This window comes from Dermacentor variabilis, chromosome 3 (genome assembly GCF_050947875.1).
Source record: "Dermacentor variabilis isolate Ectoservices chromosome 3, ASM5094787v1, whole genome shotgun sequence".
Taxonomy (NCBI): Eukaryota; Metazoa; Arthropoda; class Arachnida; order Ixodida; family Ixodidae; genus Dermacentor; species Dermacentor variabilis.
Window position 1 is genome coordinate 149031527 of NC_134570.1, and position 15732 is coordinate 149047258.

The 15732-nt window shown below is 42.7% G+C and overlaps 1 protein-coding gene across 1 annotated transcript; it reads left to right on the forward strand.

Moving 5' to 3' along the window:
• The first annotated feature begins 7480 nt into the window (after nt 1–7480).
• LOC142576388 (uncharacterized) lies at nt 7481–14466 on the forward strand. Its single transcript, XM_075686503.1, has 8 exons — nt 7481–7948; nt 8007–8063; nt 8119–8214; nt 8310–8363; nt 8878–8940; nt 9050–9220; nt 11753–12500; nt 14070–14466. The coding sequence occupies exons 1-8, from the start codon at nt 7631–7633 to the stop codon at nt 14282–14284; spliced, it is 1722 nt and encodes a 573-aa protein (XP_075542618.1). The 5' UTR covers nt 7481–7630; the 3' UTR covers nt 14285–14466.
• The last annotated feature ends 1266 nt before the right edge of the window (nt 14467–15732 follow it).

A 15732-nucleotide genomic window follows, 5' to 3' on the forward strand; every position in this document is an offset into this window, starting at 1 on the left:
AAACAACTACAATATTGACAGACTTTTTGGTGAATGGGCTCAATCACAACACACTTCAGTAACACTCAAGAAAATTGGCAAGCTTCAGTATATAACTTTGTGGTATATTCGACCGAAGCAGAGAGTCCAAGGAATGTCCAAAGCACCGACAGGGCATCAAAAATAAAAACAAGCTGTTTCTTTTTTTTGTATATTTCTTTACACGCTTCTTCATTCCAATAGTTCCATAGAAATGAGGAAAAGATGTTTTAACGATGCCAAAATGTCATTCCTTTCCATTACTTTGTTTGGAACTTCATTACACACGCAGGCTCCTTTATATTGTACAGGTCTATGGCTGTATGTATTATGAGAAGGCGGGAAGGTAAATAGACTGTTTGTTGCGGCTCTTGTTTGTTTCATTGATAATCTGAATATAGTAAGGGGCAGCTCGTTATTTGACCTCATTTATTGTATTTACTACTTCAGCTATCTTCAATTTATATGAAATTGATACGGGTAACATGCGTAGCTGTCCAAAAAGTGGCATACAAGGGTGAGTACTTCCTGAATAATTTATTATACGAATAGCACGTTATTGAAGGCAACAAACATGGTCTCAATATGTTTTGTATGTCTTGCCCCTCATTTGCAGGCAATAGCATAAATCGCTGAGCGCAAATGAGAAATACAGAACGCGTGAAATGGAAAGTCCAAAGCACTATCGAGCCCTTAGTAATACAATGACAGCCATGAGTTAATTTGGAGCAGACATCAATAACTTGTTGTTTCCAATGCATATCAGACTCAAACACAGCACCAAGATATTACTTGCATTGCGACACGCTGAGGACATTCTTGTTGTTAATAACTGGTGCAACGTGGTGATAATTTATATTATTCGCGAGTGAAGCACGGTGTACTTTATTTTCTGGTTATAAAGTGTCAGCTGATTACTTATGTACCATTATGATATTTCACTAAGTTCTTCATTAAATTTGCATTTCAGTTCATCTAACGTATCGCCTGTGGAAAGTAATCCTGTGTCATCGGCATGCATAATAGCTTCAGAATCCTTCAGACCTCACGGAAGATCGTTATTATAAAAAAAAACAGAGGCCCAGCAAGGAACCGTGCAGAACACAGAAAATTGTGTTTTGTGGTAGAGACGTTAGATTGCTTACAGCAACATATTGTTTCCTATTTGAAAAATAACGTTTAATTAGATTATAAATCTTTCGTTTCAGGCCCTACGTTTCCAATTTCTGTAGCAGTATTGTCTGATCTACCGCATTGAAAGCTTTGGATACGTCTAAGTAAACTACTATGACTAGTTTGTTATTATGCAGTGCAGTATTTATGAGTTGTGTAAGAACAAGAACTGCGGAAGACTTTGATCTTTCGGGTCTGAAGCCATGCTGATTAGGTCTGATGATGTTATATTTGTTTTAAATATTCTGTATACGCTTACAAAGTGGCTTTACAAAAACTGTATTGATTGCATTTTAGCAGCGGTATCAGCCTGTACATTTCTATGTCGGATCGCTCACCGGTTTTAAAGATAGGTATGACCTTCTTCACCTGCAGTTGATCAGCATACACTTCATTTTCCAACGTATAATATAAGATATGCAGTAGATGGATTCCCAGCATATCAAACTTGTTTTTTATCAGCCTAACGGGTAGTGCATCTGGTTCTGCCGCCTTAGAGACTGAAGGGTTGTTTACTGTTGTAACTACTTCTTCAATTTCTATGTGTGGCAATGCAAAAGTGTTGTTGTCACGCTCTGCCATTTTCACTGAAGGAACATCAGCATGTACTTGTCCATGTACCTTAGGCCCTACGGATGCAAAATAGGTACCAAATGATTCAACTGTACCTTCGTCAACTGTTTCAGGGAAAGTAGAGATGTTCGATCCTATGCCGATTCCGTAATTTAGCGTGTCCCAATGTTTTTTTTTTGTATTAACATGCGCCTGCTTCACGAGAGATGAATAACATTCTGTTTTTTTTTCCATTTCCTCATAGGAAGCATGTAATATTCGTTCCATCTGAACTGTTCCCATTTGTGGCGCCATTTATCCTTAACTTTTTAAAAAGTTAATATTTCAGTATTCATCCAAGGATACTTTGGGTAGCTGTATGTTTATGGGTCGGCAAAGGCCGCCGTTCAACGGCATTTTTAAGTATATGTAGAAATTTCCTGTACTCGGTATCAACGTGTTTATCATATGCCGTAATGAGATCTCTTCTTTCTAATATTTCACGCAGCCGGACGTAGCCTATCTTACTCAGTATCTTACTCTGTACCGAATTCAGTGTTTCTCAATAGGAACAATAATGGGGGGGGGGATGAATGGTCTGCAATCAACTCACCGGAAGGGCCAGTCTGCGCAGCTTAATATGACACAGGATGTGATCTACTGAGTAGTTGAGGTATCGGGTCGCGAGTTGCTTCTGTTTTGAAAAGTTTTCTCCGAAATTAGTATTGCTCTTTTGAACAGCTTACGCCTATACGCCACGCTGTTACGGATCTGTGCACCGACAACGGCGCGCGCAGGTGCACGTTAGACTTTTCTGACAGGAACGCTATTCTTGCGGGATGAGGCACAGGAGCGGTAACTACGCTCGGTCGGCCACTGCGGTAACACAAGATACGCTTGCTCATCGATATCTGCGCCAATCAACAACGTAAGCCTTTCTTTTGATTTCAATGGTAGGCCCTGCCCCAACGGGCAAGGCCTCTCAAAAGTTGGCCTATAGGCACATTGGAGTGTCCCTCCCCACGGTAATCTTTAGTAAAAGGCGAATAAGCAATTTTATTCGTGACTTAGGTACATAAAACAGGTTCCAGTGAGGTTACAGACGTCAAGTTCACAGACAGGTTCCAGACAAATTGAAACACACTACTTCACATGGTGTATCACAAGAATATATTTACAAGAATGTGGCAGGTTCTATATCCCTGCTCTGGACGCAAACAATACACTTCATGTCTTGCGGAACCCTTCAATTGGGGCGCACTGAAATTTCACTCTTCCATGCGTGAGTGCAATAAACGGGCAAGACCACTTCTTAAGGAACTCTTCTTCACCCAAGAAGAAGAGCTCTGCCTCCAAATGATCAATTACTATGGTGTACATTCTTGAGAGCAGCCTCCACTGGCTCTTAAGGGGCTTACCCTGATTAACAGCCAGCCCCCTATTCTCCCACAGCACGAAGAACCCAACTGCAATCAAGAGCCGGGCCACGTGGTTTTGCGGGCACGGTCCTCGGTTAACAAACCTTTGGATCTTTAAGGAGGCATATGCCTTACTCAACAACGTCCAGAATGTTTTTGCTACCTGACAGGAGAGCAAGGCGTGTTTGTTATCTTCATGTGATTTACAGTTAATACATTGTTCGTTTTTGGTGTAGTGCCATTTGTACATGCGGTCCGTTGTGGGTAAGACGGACCAACCAAAGCGCCAGACAACATCCTGAATGTCAGCCGGTAACCAGCTGGGGTTTAACAAGACCCATGGGAATTGTGTTTTCCTCGTGTCGTTTACCGAAGTTAGCAAGAGTTCTCGGGCTAGCTCTGTGTTGTTCACCTCCAAGAGTGGTGTTTCTAATTGTGAGATGCGATTCTCTTGAAAATGCCTATGACATGACTATAAAACGCTCAAGGGTTTACTGCTTTAGGACCTGTTACCTGCGCCTGAGAAAATAGGCGACCTTGAACACCCAGGAAGTAGCATGCCAGCTTCCTTGCTGGGTGGCCCGGACTCAATTGTAGTACTCTCAGTGTGGTCTTAAGAGCAAAGATGTCTGCCAAAACAACCGCCGAGCGGATGTTCCAACCGCCGTTCTCTCTTGGCAAGCCTAGATTTTCATACTTCACCAAGGCTGTCTTGGTATTCCAGAAGGAACGTATCATTTGCGACTTCACCTGTCTGGCTATCTGGTACGGTACGACCGGAGAGTTGGCCAAAAACCACAGGCCCATTAAGGGCGTAAGAACGCCCATTACGAGGTACCTTCGTACAGCGAAGGGAAAGCTGAACTTGAGGGCGTGGGATACCTCCTCTTTGAAAGAGTGGACTTCCGTCTTCCAGCTCTCGACTGACGCTCCGTTAGCATTGTACTCGATCCCTAGTATGCGGATCCTATTTACCACTGTAACACCATGCAGCGTTGTTGGTGCTGACGAGTGCAAACAGAGCGACTTACTTTTGTGAATATTAAGTTTCGCGCCTGAAATGGAGGCGTACTCTGCGAACACTCCTACGGCTACGCCTAGACTGTCGTCGTCTCTGTGATAAATTGTCACGTCGTCTGCATATGCCGTGACTTTTACCGAACAATTGCCTGGAAGATGTAACCCCAGCACGCTCTTATGTTTTTCCACTTGCAACAGGAATGGTTCGATCGTCAGGGCAAAAAGCAGGGGTGAAAGCGGACAGCCTTGTCGCACGCCGCGTGAAACCTGAAAGGATGCTACTATCTCCTGATTCATCGTCAGGTCGCTACCGATATCATTGTACAGTTCCATGATCAGGTACACAAACTCCCTGGGAAACCCAAAGGCTAGTAATATCGCAAATATGTATGTGCGCTCCATCCTGTCGAAGTCTTGAGCTTGGTCGAGAGAAGTTAGCCACCCTCTGGCTTGCCTTGCCCCAGTGTACTCTATTATGTCCCTGTTGAGCATGTTTAGGGTTTGGACATTACGCCCCGAGACGGAGCAAGATTGCCAAGAATGTATTAACGATGGCATGATCTCCTGCACTCGCATCGTCAGTACGGTGGTCAGCAGCTTGTAATCGGTGCGAAGCAGCGTAATGGGGCGCCAATTACGTGGATCCTCGAGGCCTTCTTCCGATTTGGGAAGTAAAATGATCCTTCCCTGTCTAAACGATTGTGGGAGAGTGTGCGTACTTATGAACTTATTAAGGGCCTCACACAACTGCGGGCCTATGAGGTCCCAAAAAGTGGAGTAGAATTCGGCTGTAAGGCCGTCGCAACCTGGCGCTGAGCCTTTATGCAGGTGGTGTAATGCTCGTGAGAGCTCCTCTATTGAAATTGGGGTAACCAGGTAACAGTACTCTTCAGGAGAGAGTTGTGGCAAGTCCGCCAAGAAGGGATGGCCAAGTACACTATCCAACTTAAGCTCAAGCTCGTGGGTAGAGAGGCTTTCAAAATGTGCGTGAAACCTTAAAATGTCCTGTTAACTGAAGTCCTTGTTTTTCATGCGACTCAATCGGCGACTGCTTACATAGTTAAGTACTTCCGGATGATTGCTTGGTAAATGCCTGGCTGGAAATGAAGAGCCAAAAGACGTTAAATTCCTCAGCCGCGTTAATCTCGTCTTAAGGTCGTTCAGGTAGGTCTTCATTAACAGTGATGACGGTTGGCCCAGCTGTACGATCCGGATGCGATGCAATGTGTGTCTGATTAAGTCGGACTGCCCGTGCTTAAGCTTTTTTCCTTCATCTGTGCAGATCTCCCTCCATGATCGTTTGAGCTCGTCCCCGTTTCCTGTGTTCAGCTATCTTCAATTTATATGAAATTGATACGGGTAACATGCGTAGCTGTTCAAAAAGTGACATACAGGGGTGAGTACTTCTTCAATAATTTATTACACGAATAGCACGTTATTGAAGGCGACAAACATGGTCTCAATATGTTTTGTATGTCTCGCCCCTCGTTTGCTGGCAATAGCATGAATCGCTGAGGGCGAATGAGAAATACAGACCGCGTGAAATCGAAAGTCCAAAGCACTCTCGAGCCCTTAGTAATACATGACAGCCATGAGTTAATTTGGAGCAGACATTAATAATTTGTTGCTTCCAGTGCATATCAGACTCAAACACAGCACCAAGATATTACTTGCATTGCGACACGCTGAGGACATTCTTGTTGTTAATAACTGGTGCAACGTGGTGATAATTTATACTATTCGCGAGTGAAGCACGGTGTAATTTATTTTCTGGTTATCAAGTGTCAGCTGATTACTTATGTACCATTATGATACTTCACTAAGTTCTACATTAAATTTACATTTCAGTTCATCTAACTTATCGCCTGTGCAAAGTAATGCTGTGTCATCGACATGCATAATAGCTTCAGAATCCTTCAGACCTGACGGAAGATCGTTACTATAGAAAAAAACAGAAGCCCAGCAAGGAACCGTGCAGAACACAGAAAATTGTGTTTTGTGGTAGAAAGGTTAGATTGCTTACAGCAACATATTGTTTCCTATTTGAAAAATAACGTTTAATTAGATTATAAATCTTTCGTTTCAGGCCCTACGTTTCCAATTGCTGTTGCAGTATTGTCTGATCTACCGCGTTGAAAGCTTTGGATACATCTAAGTTAACTACTATGACTAGTTTGTTATTATGCAGTGCAGTATTTATGAGTTGTGTAAGAACAAGAACTGCGGAAGACTGATCTTTCGGGTCTGAAGCCATGCTGATTAGGACAGATGATGCTATATTTGTTTTAAATATTCTGTATACGCTTACAAAGTGGCTTTTCGCTCACCGCTTTTAAAGATTGGTATGACCTTCTTCACCTGCAGTTCATCAGTATACACTTCATTTTCCAACGTATAATATAAGATATGCAGTAGATGGATTCCCAGCATATCAAAGTTGTTTTTTATCAGCCTAACGGGTAGTGCATCTGGTTCTGCCGCCTTAGAGACTGAAGGGTTGTTTACTGTTGTAACTACTTCTTCAATTTCTATGTGAGGCAATGCAAAAGTGTTGTTGTCACGCTCTGCCATTTTCACTGAAGGAACATCAGCATGTACTTGTGCATGTACCTTAGGTCCTACGGAGGCAAAATAGGTACCAAATGATTCAACTGTACCTTCGTCAACTGTTTAAGGGAAAGTAGAGATGTTCGATCCTACGCCGATTCCGTAATTTAGCGTGTCCCAATGTTTTTTTTTTTGTATTAACATGCGCCTGCTTCACGAGAGATGAAAAACATTGTTTTTTTCCTTTTCCTCATAGGAAGCATGTAATATTCGTTCCATCTGAACTGTTCCCATTTTTGGCGCCATTTATCCTTATCTTTTTAAAAAGTTAATATTTCAGTATTCATCCAAGGATACTTTGGGTAGCTGTATGTTTATGGGTCGGCAAAGGCCGCCGTTCAACGGCATTTTTAAGTATATCTAGAAATTTCCTGTACTCGGTATCAACGTGTTTATCATATGCCGTAATTAGATTTCTTTCTAATATTTCACGCAGCCGGACGTAGCCTATCTTATTCAGTATTTTACTCTGTACCGAATTCAGTGTTTCTCAATAGGAACAGTATTGTGGGGATGAATGGTCTGCAATCAACTCACCGCAAGGGCCAGTCTGCGCAGCCTAATATGACACAGGATGTGGTCTACTGAGTAGTTGAGGTATCGGGACGCGAGTTGCTTCTGTTTAAAAAGTTTTCTTCGAAATTATTATTGCTCTTTTGAACAGCTTACGCCTATAGACATTTCCAACGATAACCTCAAACCAGCGACTCGGGAGCCGGCACTTGTCTCCTGGCAACGAGAGTAGTAGGCCTCTGGGCTGTTGCACGGCCGAATTACTTGGTTAGGTGCTGTATAGCGTGTACGATACGGGCGCTGTATTGGGCTTATTAGTGAATTTTGGAATGTCGTTTAAGAACAGTTTTTCAACAGGGCATCACTGCGCTGTTTACGGTTGTAGCAACAATCAAAAGAAGAGGAATGCTGCAAGAAAACAACTGTGCGGCAAGCACAACGTGGTGCAGGAGGAGTGCGGCTGCAACATTTATTTGTTACATAGGTTTCCAGCTGATGCGGATTTAAAGAGACAGTGGATCGCAGCAGTGAATAGAAAAGATTTCGTCCCTTCGTCATCGTCACGCGTGTGTTCTATGCATTTTGTTGACGGTAAGCGCAGCGATCAAAACCCCGTGCCTATGCTTCGCCTCGGATACGAGAGAAAGGTAAAGCCTGTTGATATGGGTGCCGAAACGTCTCCTGATACAAAATTATTCGTTACAGGTACTTAAAGGACGACGACGCCTAGTGAAGTACGACAGTGAACAGCCAAAGAAAAAGGTATAACGAGACTTCTTATCGACCGAAACGTCAGTAATTGGTGGCGCTTTTTCAGAGGACTGCCGAGAACCTACCACCGACCTCGCTGGCATGCAGCCTCCATCTCGACACGGGGGATACCGATTTTCTGGAAGACGCTTCCGGGGAAAAGGTTCAATTCTTTTTTTTTTCTGTTCCACGAGAGCTGTGCAATGCCCGAAACACCGTAATTGCGCGAGGTAACGTTTTCTTATCGCGCGCTTACAGGATGACGCCTCCAGCGAAGGTCTGCGTCTGCTCTGTGCTGCCGCTTCTATGAAGGTATGCATCCTCGAAGTTCAAGAGAACACATCGCTCTTAAGAGGGAAAGCTACTTTCGTGCTAGTGACTAGCGCAGAGCTTCTGCGAATAAATCAACGTATGGGTTAGCGTTTTAAGAGAACGATCTCTTCGCTACGTTGCACTGCGTTCGCGCGTTTACAACTGTATTTCCTATCCAAAGAGCTAGCTGCGACACGGAGGCGGTGACCAAAAAGCTGCCGCTCACCCAACCGTGCCGATGGCTGATAAGATAATTGCGCAATTGTAGTTATCGCGCAGGTACTGCGGGCGTACACTGCACTTAGGTGCGTGCGACACAGCAGGCTTCGCTGGCGACGAGGTTTCACTCACAAATCACTGCCCTCACCACTGCTGTTCAGCGCTTCGATATATTATTTAGCATTATCAGGGACCTTCCCTGTCCTTTGGATGTTTGCATGCCTTACTTTTATTGCACGCATACACACACACACACACAAAGTGTGTATGTCACGTCTAAATATACTTGTTTCAGGAACAAGATGAAAATGCTGCAATCGCTGCTGCCAATGCCATCGTACAGCTTTATCCCATAAAGGTGGGCACACGTGTGCGTATTTAGCAGAAAATGTGCTATATTTGCAACTGCAGCACCACGTTCAAGTGGGAGCACTGCAATTAAAAGCACTCTTTTTGTTTTACTACAGAATCATGAGGCAGTTCAGGCTGCTCCTTCTGGGGAGCAGGGCGCCAGCAGTGAGCAGCAAGACACAGGCAGTAATTCTGGGGAGCAGGACACTGGCAGTGAGCAGCAAGACTTGCAGCACACAGGTGGTGAACAGCAGGAATGGAATGCAAGTCGAAATGCTGCAGCACTGGTATGTCTGTGTAATTCTTTATTCAAGTACCCTCAAGGCTGCGAAGAGCTACAGGGAGTAGTGGGAGTTTGTAAAACAGTAGAAAAGTAAAGAAAAGCAGATAAACAGTATTTATTTATTTGTGATACCCTCAATATACATAATTGTACATCGCAGAGGGGAGGGGCGAGAATACATTCCAAGAGTAAAAAATACAGGATTAGTTCTAGGAATTCACAGAAAAGTAACGAAGCAGGTGCACTTTATTACAAAATTTCTACAATTGCACATTTGAAAAATGCAGGGGCTGCAATGTAGGCAGGTCATTCCAGTCGATGCTGGTCCCAAGGACCAGTGCCGACGGCAATCACCTGCCATATGCAATCTTTATAGCCTTCAGCAAAATTAACACATCTGCCTTCGTAGAACGGTCAGTACACTACACATAACAGCGTCAGGAGGTCAGGCATGTAAGCAACTGTGGTCAGAAAGCATTCTGAAAGTGCACGATTATGATTACTTGTGGCAAGATGTATGTTTACATTGTAGGAATGGCAAAACTAAATTGGAAGCGCAGGCATATATTCTTTCAAAATGTGAGCAAGGGCCACAATAGGCTGATCAGTTAGGTGCTTTTTTTTTCATACCATGGATGTTTTAAAGTAGTCATTGCTGTTGATTTGTGTGCGTAAGTGGTTGCGAAACAAAATGTACACAGACTCTGAAGCTGTTGCTTCACACAATCCACATTTGAGAGTGTTGTTTGGTTCGGTGATGCTAACAGCAAAGTGCCCACTGGGAGGGAGTGCACAGGATGTGCTATCTGCATTTCTCAGTCTTTGTGTGAGTTGTGATTGTGGTGCCAGCATGTGACTGTCCACCGAGCTTAAGCTTGCACTCTGTGTTTCCTTTAAGAATAGTTAACCTTGTAGCTGTGTCCATTGTTCTAAGGGAACACACAAGTGCACGGCCAGCAGTTTTGAGAGTGCTTCAGCTCTGGTAGGCTCAAGCAGCGCCTAAGTACTGTATAGGCACAAAGTACGGAGCTAGAGAAGCCTGTTTCATAAGCTGCAGGCACACACTGCCAAGCTTGCTACGGCAGTAAATTCGATGCTGGCACAAAAATGTATTGCTTCTTCTAAACACGGGCCAAGCTGTACTTCTAGACGTAAGCAAACAGCACATGCAGATTTTGCTGTGCCAGGAACAAGCTTTTGCACCTTGCCTTCTACGCCAGGTGCAAAACAAACATGCTTGCGTACAAATGTGAAGTATCTATAATCTGCAGATGCATAATAGTGTGATATCCACTGAGAGTAAAATCTGCATCGTAGCAAAACCTTTTCTATGGTGACAAATATATTTATATTTTGGAGTTGATGCTTACTTATTTCATTTATTTATTGATACTGTGAATCCCATCACGGATTGTAACAGGAAGGGCTGTACGTGATACATAGGAACATGGTACAAGGTGTTACATACTAAATCTTATACAATAAAGAATTTGGGCATATAACAATTTGATTACATGATTATACAAGAGAATAACAAGAACGAAGAGGATATGACAGCAATAATTATAGTTGCAGAAACCAGTTACAGTGTCAGCATTGAGGTAGTAACAGTCACGCAACAATCAAGGTTACAATAATGTCAACAAGAAATATATTGCATCATTGCCGTAATTATATTCAAGCACAAACACCGTTAAAATAACAAGGCAACAACGAACTATGTAAATAATGAAAAGAATTATTGCTGCAATACGTATAGTTGATCCGTAATCAGGGTACCAAACGTATCTAAGGATGAGCTGTCAGTGTTAAGATTATTCCATTCGCGTGTCGCCCCTGGAAAAAAATGAGTATTTGAAAATATCAGTGCGGAATGAAAATTCGCTTAATGTGTGTGTGAGTTTGAGGAGTTAATCTATTTGAGGACGTTGATATGTATTTCATAATAGGCAGTTTGAATTGATTGTGTATTAACTGATACATGATTTTTAGTCGAGCCAGCTTGGCTCTGTTATCCATGGTTAGAAGTTCTCCCCATTTCAGCAATGCTGTTGGTGAGTCTGTGATGGAATGTTTATTATATATGTATCTCAGCTCTTTTCGCTGTACCCCTTCAAGTTTTTTAATCATCTTGTTAGTAAACGGGAACCAAACGGTGTTGGCGTACTCTAGAACCGGTCTTATAAGTGTTTTATATGCGAGTAACTTTGTTTCAGATGGTGCTAGTTTAAGGCGTCTGTTAATGAAGAATAGCAGTCTTATTGCGGTTGATGGGATATTGTTAACGTGAGAATCCCACCTGAAGTCAGATGTTAGTGTCACACCAAGGTACTTAAGCTCATGAACAGATGCAAGAGGAATGTTGTTCAGGGTGTACTGGAAGGCTGATGTGCTTTTTATCTGGTTATAGATAATAGAACGGGCTCTTTTAGATTGATATCCATCTGCCAGTACTTACTTATGTGGTTCATACTAACCATGTACTCAACGTATTAAGCCTGCGGGGTTCTGAATGCTTATGTACTTTTGCCCACAGGTGCGAATGTGCGACCGATGGACACAGTGGGAGGACAATTCATATGAAGACCACACATATGTCCAGCACTTCCCCATTGGGTTCAAAGGAAAATCATTTGCTAAATCGCTATCAAGTGACGACATCTTATTTTACACTGGTCAATCCCAGACCGTGTTTGAGAGACTCGTAAGAGCAGTTTCAATCCTGGCAAAGAAGCCAAGTGTTCTAACACGTGCTGACCAGTTATTACTGTGCCTCATGAGGCTTCGCCTTGGGCTATTGTATGGACACCTTGCACGGATTTTTCAAATCTCTGTGTCAACTGTTAGCAATTACGTGTCATACATGCTCAGCCTGCTCTGCAAGGTCATGAAGAAGGTTGTAATCTGGCTGCCAAAATCCCACATTCGAAACAGCATGCCAGATTCCTTCATTGAAAATAAGCATGACGACACCACATGCATTCTTGATTGCACAGAGGTGTTTTTGCAGCGCCCCAAAAAGCTAATGGCCAGGGCACAAACATTCAGTAGCTACAAAGCCCACAACACCGTGAAGTTTCTTGTAGCAATTGCCCCAAATGGGTTTATAATGTTTGTGTCCAAAGCTTATGGAGGGCGTGCCTCGGACAAATTCATTACCAACAGCAGTGGCATCAGCGACTACCTGGTACATGGCGATGTTGTCATGGCAGACAGGGGTTTCGCCCTCACAGATGAAATGCAACTACAAGGCGTTCGATTGAACACACCGGCATTTACGAAAGGTATGGGGCTCTTATTTATAATTGTTGTTGTGCTGTTAATTAGAGCTCTAGTGCTTTGCTGGGTGGAATGAAGGGGTGTTAGTAAAAGTGCAAAGCATTGCAGTTTAAGGTGGGGCCAAACAAAGATGGCGCAGAAAGCTAGGGGCATGTTTTCTTTGCTTCAGGGTCCTTTATCGTCTGAGACTGCAAGTACTGTACCTTATAATGATAAGCTGACCTGCCATTTTTTCAGAACTCTTGACGTGAATGGTTACAGCTTTAATACTATACATATGCATGTGTTTACTAGAATTGCACGAAACAGCTGCAGCCTTAGTGCACAAGGAAACTGAAGCTTACCTATGTATTATAATGTGTGTCGCTTGTTTTGTACCTCTTACATGCTATATTGTGCTGTTTAAGGTTTTAGTAAAAATATGTCAAGAAATTTATTTTTAGCTTTCTGTATTGGCACAATATGTAACACCACAATAACAGCATGTGGTATTTTGGTACCAGTACACATGCCACTAAATTTTAAGAAAATAGGACAAAGCCTTGAATATAGTGTAATGGATTCCATGCGCTTAAGTAATCACTAGAGCCTGGACGTTCAGGAAAAATTCATATTTTTTCTCCGCCGTCTCTACCCTGCCTACTTAGCTAATATACAGATTAAGGCTGTGGCACCATTTTATTCAAACATTTAGAAGACCTATAAGTGCCTAGTTCGATTTTTCTGCATATTTTAGCTTTGACACCTAAAATGCCTTTTTTGTGTTTCATCATGGCATAGTTTCACTTAAGCTGCTGACCTGGATGCAGACTAGAACCACTTGTTTATTTGAAGAGTAATGATGAAACATCACTTCATAAGCACAGGAAGCAGAACGTGTTTAGTTTTCTCAGTGAATTGATGCTGCATGGCATGTATGTGAAAACAGCGACAGTGTGGCATCCACATTGCTGAGACTAAGAAGTTCTAGCCTCTTGCCCGACAGCATCTTAAAGATGAGCTTAGGGTTTTGTAGAAAGGAGCAGTGAAAGTCGACTTCGAAGCTAGGCTACATGTGCTACCTTGAAGGAAAGATGGACTGTTTACTTATTACTTTAGAGACAATGAATATAGGGAAAATCAGACATCCACCCGTTCGTAGCAATTGCTACAAAGGAAACCCATACGGGTTCCTTGAAAGAAAAGCCTCATAGTTGAAGAAAAATTCGTCCCGGACCAGGACGAATTTTTCTTCAACTATGAGGCTTTTCTTTCAAGGAACCCGTATGGGTTTCCTTTGTAGCAATTGCTACGAACAGGTGGATGCCTGATTTTCCCTTTATTCATTACTTCTCTCCACCTTGTGGGTTTCCGCAGAACTACTACATCAAATACTTTAGAGACACTATGCGGAGAGAAAGAAATAATAGTAAGTCTTCCTCATGCTTCTGAGTCTGTGGGCCCCTTTCTGCAAGATCACTCGTGCATAAAAATGAGCGCATGTATAAAACTATGATACAATGATTATAAAAAAATTGAGAACACTGATCCTTGGGCATGTTGCATAAGTGCTAACTTCTGCATTACAATTTCAGGAAAACCACAACTGAGTGACAAAGAGGTGACGAGCACAAGACGCATTGCATCTGTTCGAATTCATGTCGAGCGTGCAATAAACAGGATTAAGACTTACAGGATCTTTAAGCAAGCACTTCCCATACGGTCAAAGAAAAGCATTAGTAACATGGTATTTGTATGTGCAGGACTCTGCAACATGAAGTCCGAATTGATCAAGAAGCCAAGTGCTTAGGAAAATAAACAGACTTGCTTGTATTGGTTTTATGTTATACCTTTGCATCCTATTCTTGTACTCTGTGGTGCAGCTAAAGTGTTGAATGAGATAGAAGAGCACAGTGGAAGTGGATTGCAAATCTCCATGGCTGTTTCATTTGCAACATTTCCAATGCCCCATGCCCTTTTTCAAGTACTCCAGTGCAGTATTAAAAAGTACTTAGTATGACTTACACTCATATTTATTTATTTGGCATGGTTTTAAATTTGACAAATTGTTGAGTACTCGTTAGGTATATCTAGACTTCCATCATTGTGCATGTCTACCATGCGTGGAAGCAATTCAGCAAAGTAAAATTTCTTTAGCCGTGGCATATTTTTGGCTATGTAGGCAGGGTTAAAAGGGACATTAATGAGCACATCACTTTGAGCGCTCCATACATAAAAAAAGCAAAGTGGCTTCTCAGTGCACAGCAACTGAAGTTGCACCTGACTGTAATAGCCATTTGGCCCATTTTCAGCTAGGAACAATGTCCCGTCCTGGCTCAGCCTGACATCATACTTTCCGTGTCCAATTAGCTGTATGATGTCATGCACATATGGGCATTTTATTTCAACAATGGCATTTGGATTGTCAATCATGCCATCAGAGCTAGCCGAAAGCCATGGAAGCTTTTGGTGTACTGACGTACCCACTTCTCTAACTAAAAAAACCTGTTTTTTTCGAGAATTGAGCGCGGGCAACTGCCTCCATTTGTTTTCCATGTTTTGTGGCTGCATTGCCAGAGAACACTGGGCAAAGCATTCTTGTTGCAGCTTTTTTTCCTGCGGTTGTTTCCTTTTTTGGCACTTTGGCCACATTTGACGCAGTCAGGCGCAGTCTGCGAGAAACCATCCACAGCTCAGAAGACTGGTTGGCAGTCTTCAAGCTGAGAGTAGCAGCAGCTGCTGTAGATAAGGCTACATACTTATCATAAAACGTACAGCACAATGCACAGCCATTTGGAGCATTGTCCCCTGTGTGGTCACCATGCGTGTTGTCCACAAGAATATCCGTTGCAAGATGCTGTTGCCGTGGAGGCGCATTCAGTGTTTCGTATAGGAGTGTACCTGCATGAAAACAGTGAAAGATAATGGTACTACGTAACCAACCAACATCATCCCGTCAATACCACTACACTAACTAGTGAGTTAGGCAAATGTGCCATGCTGTGCAGATTAACAAGCAGCAATACAAAGGCATGACAAATTTTTAGGTTATTTGATTTTATCAAGGATATCGCACTACAGCATTGAAAGTTTTTTGCAGAGCCACAGCTTCCAGATGTACAAATTTGATTTTCCAATGAGGTACGCTACTATGAGGTAGTGGTTGTTTGAACAGCTCTATGCTTCATTTCCATGTTATTGCTGCCCTTGAAAGACAGAAATTGTAGCTGCACTTGTCCATGCAGTGCACTCAATTAC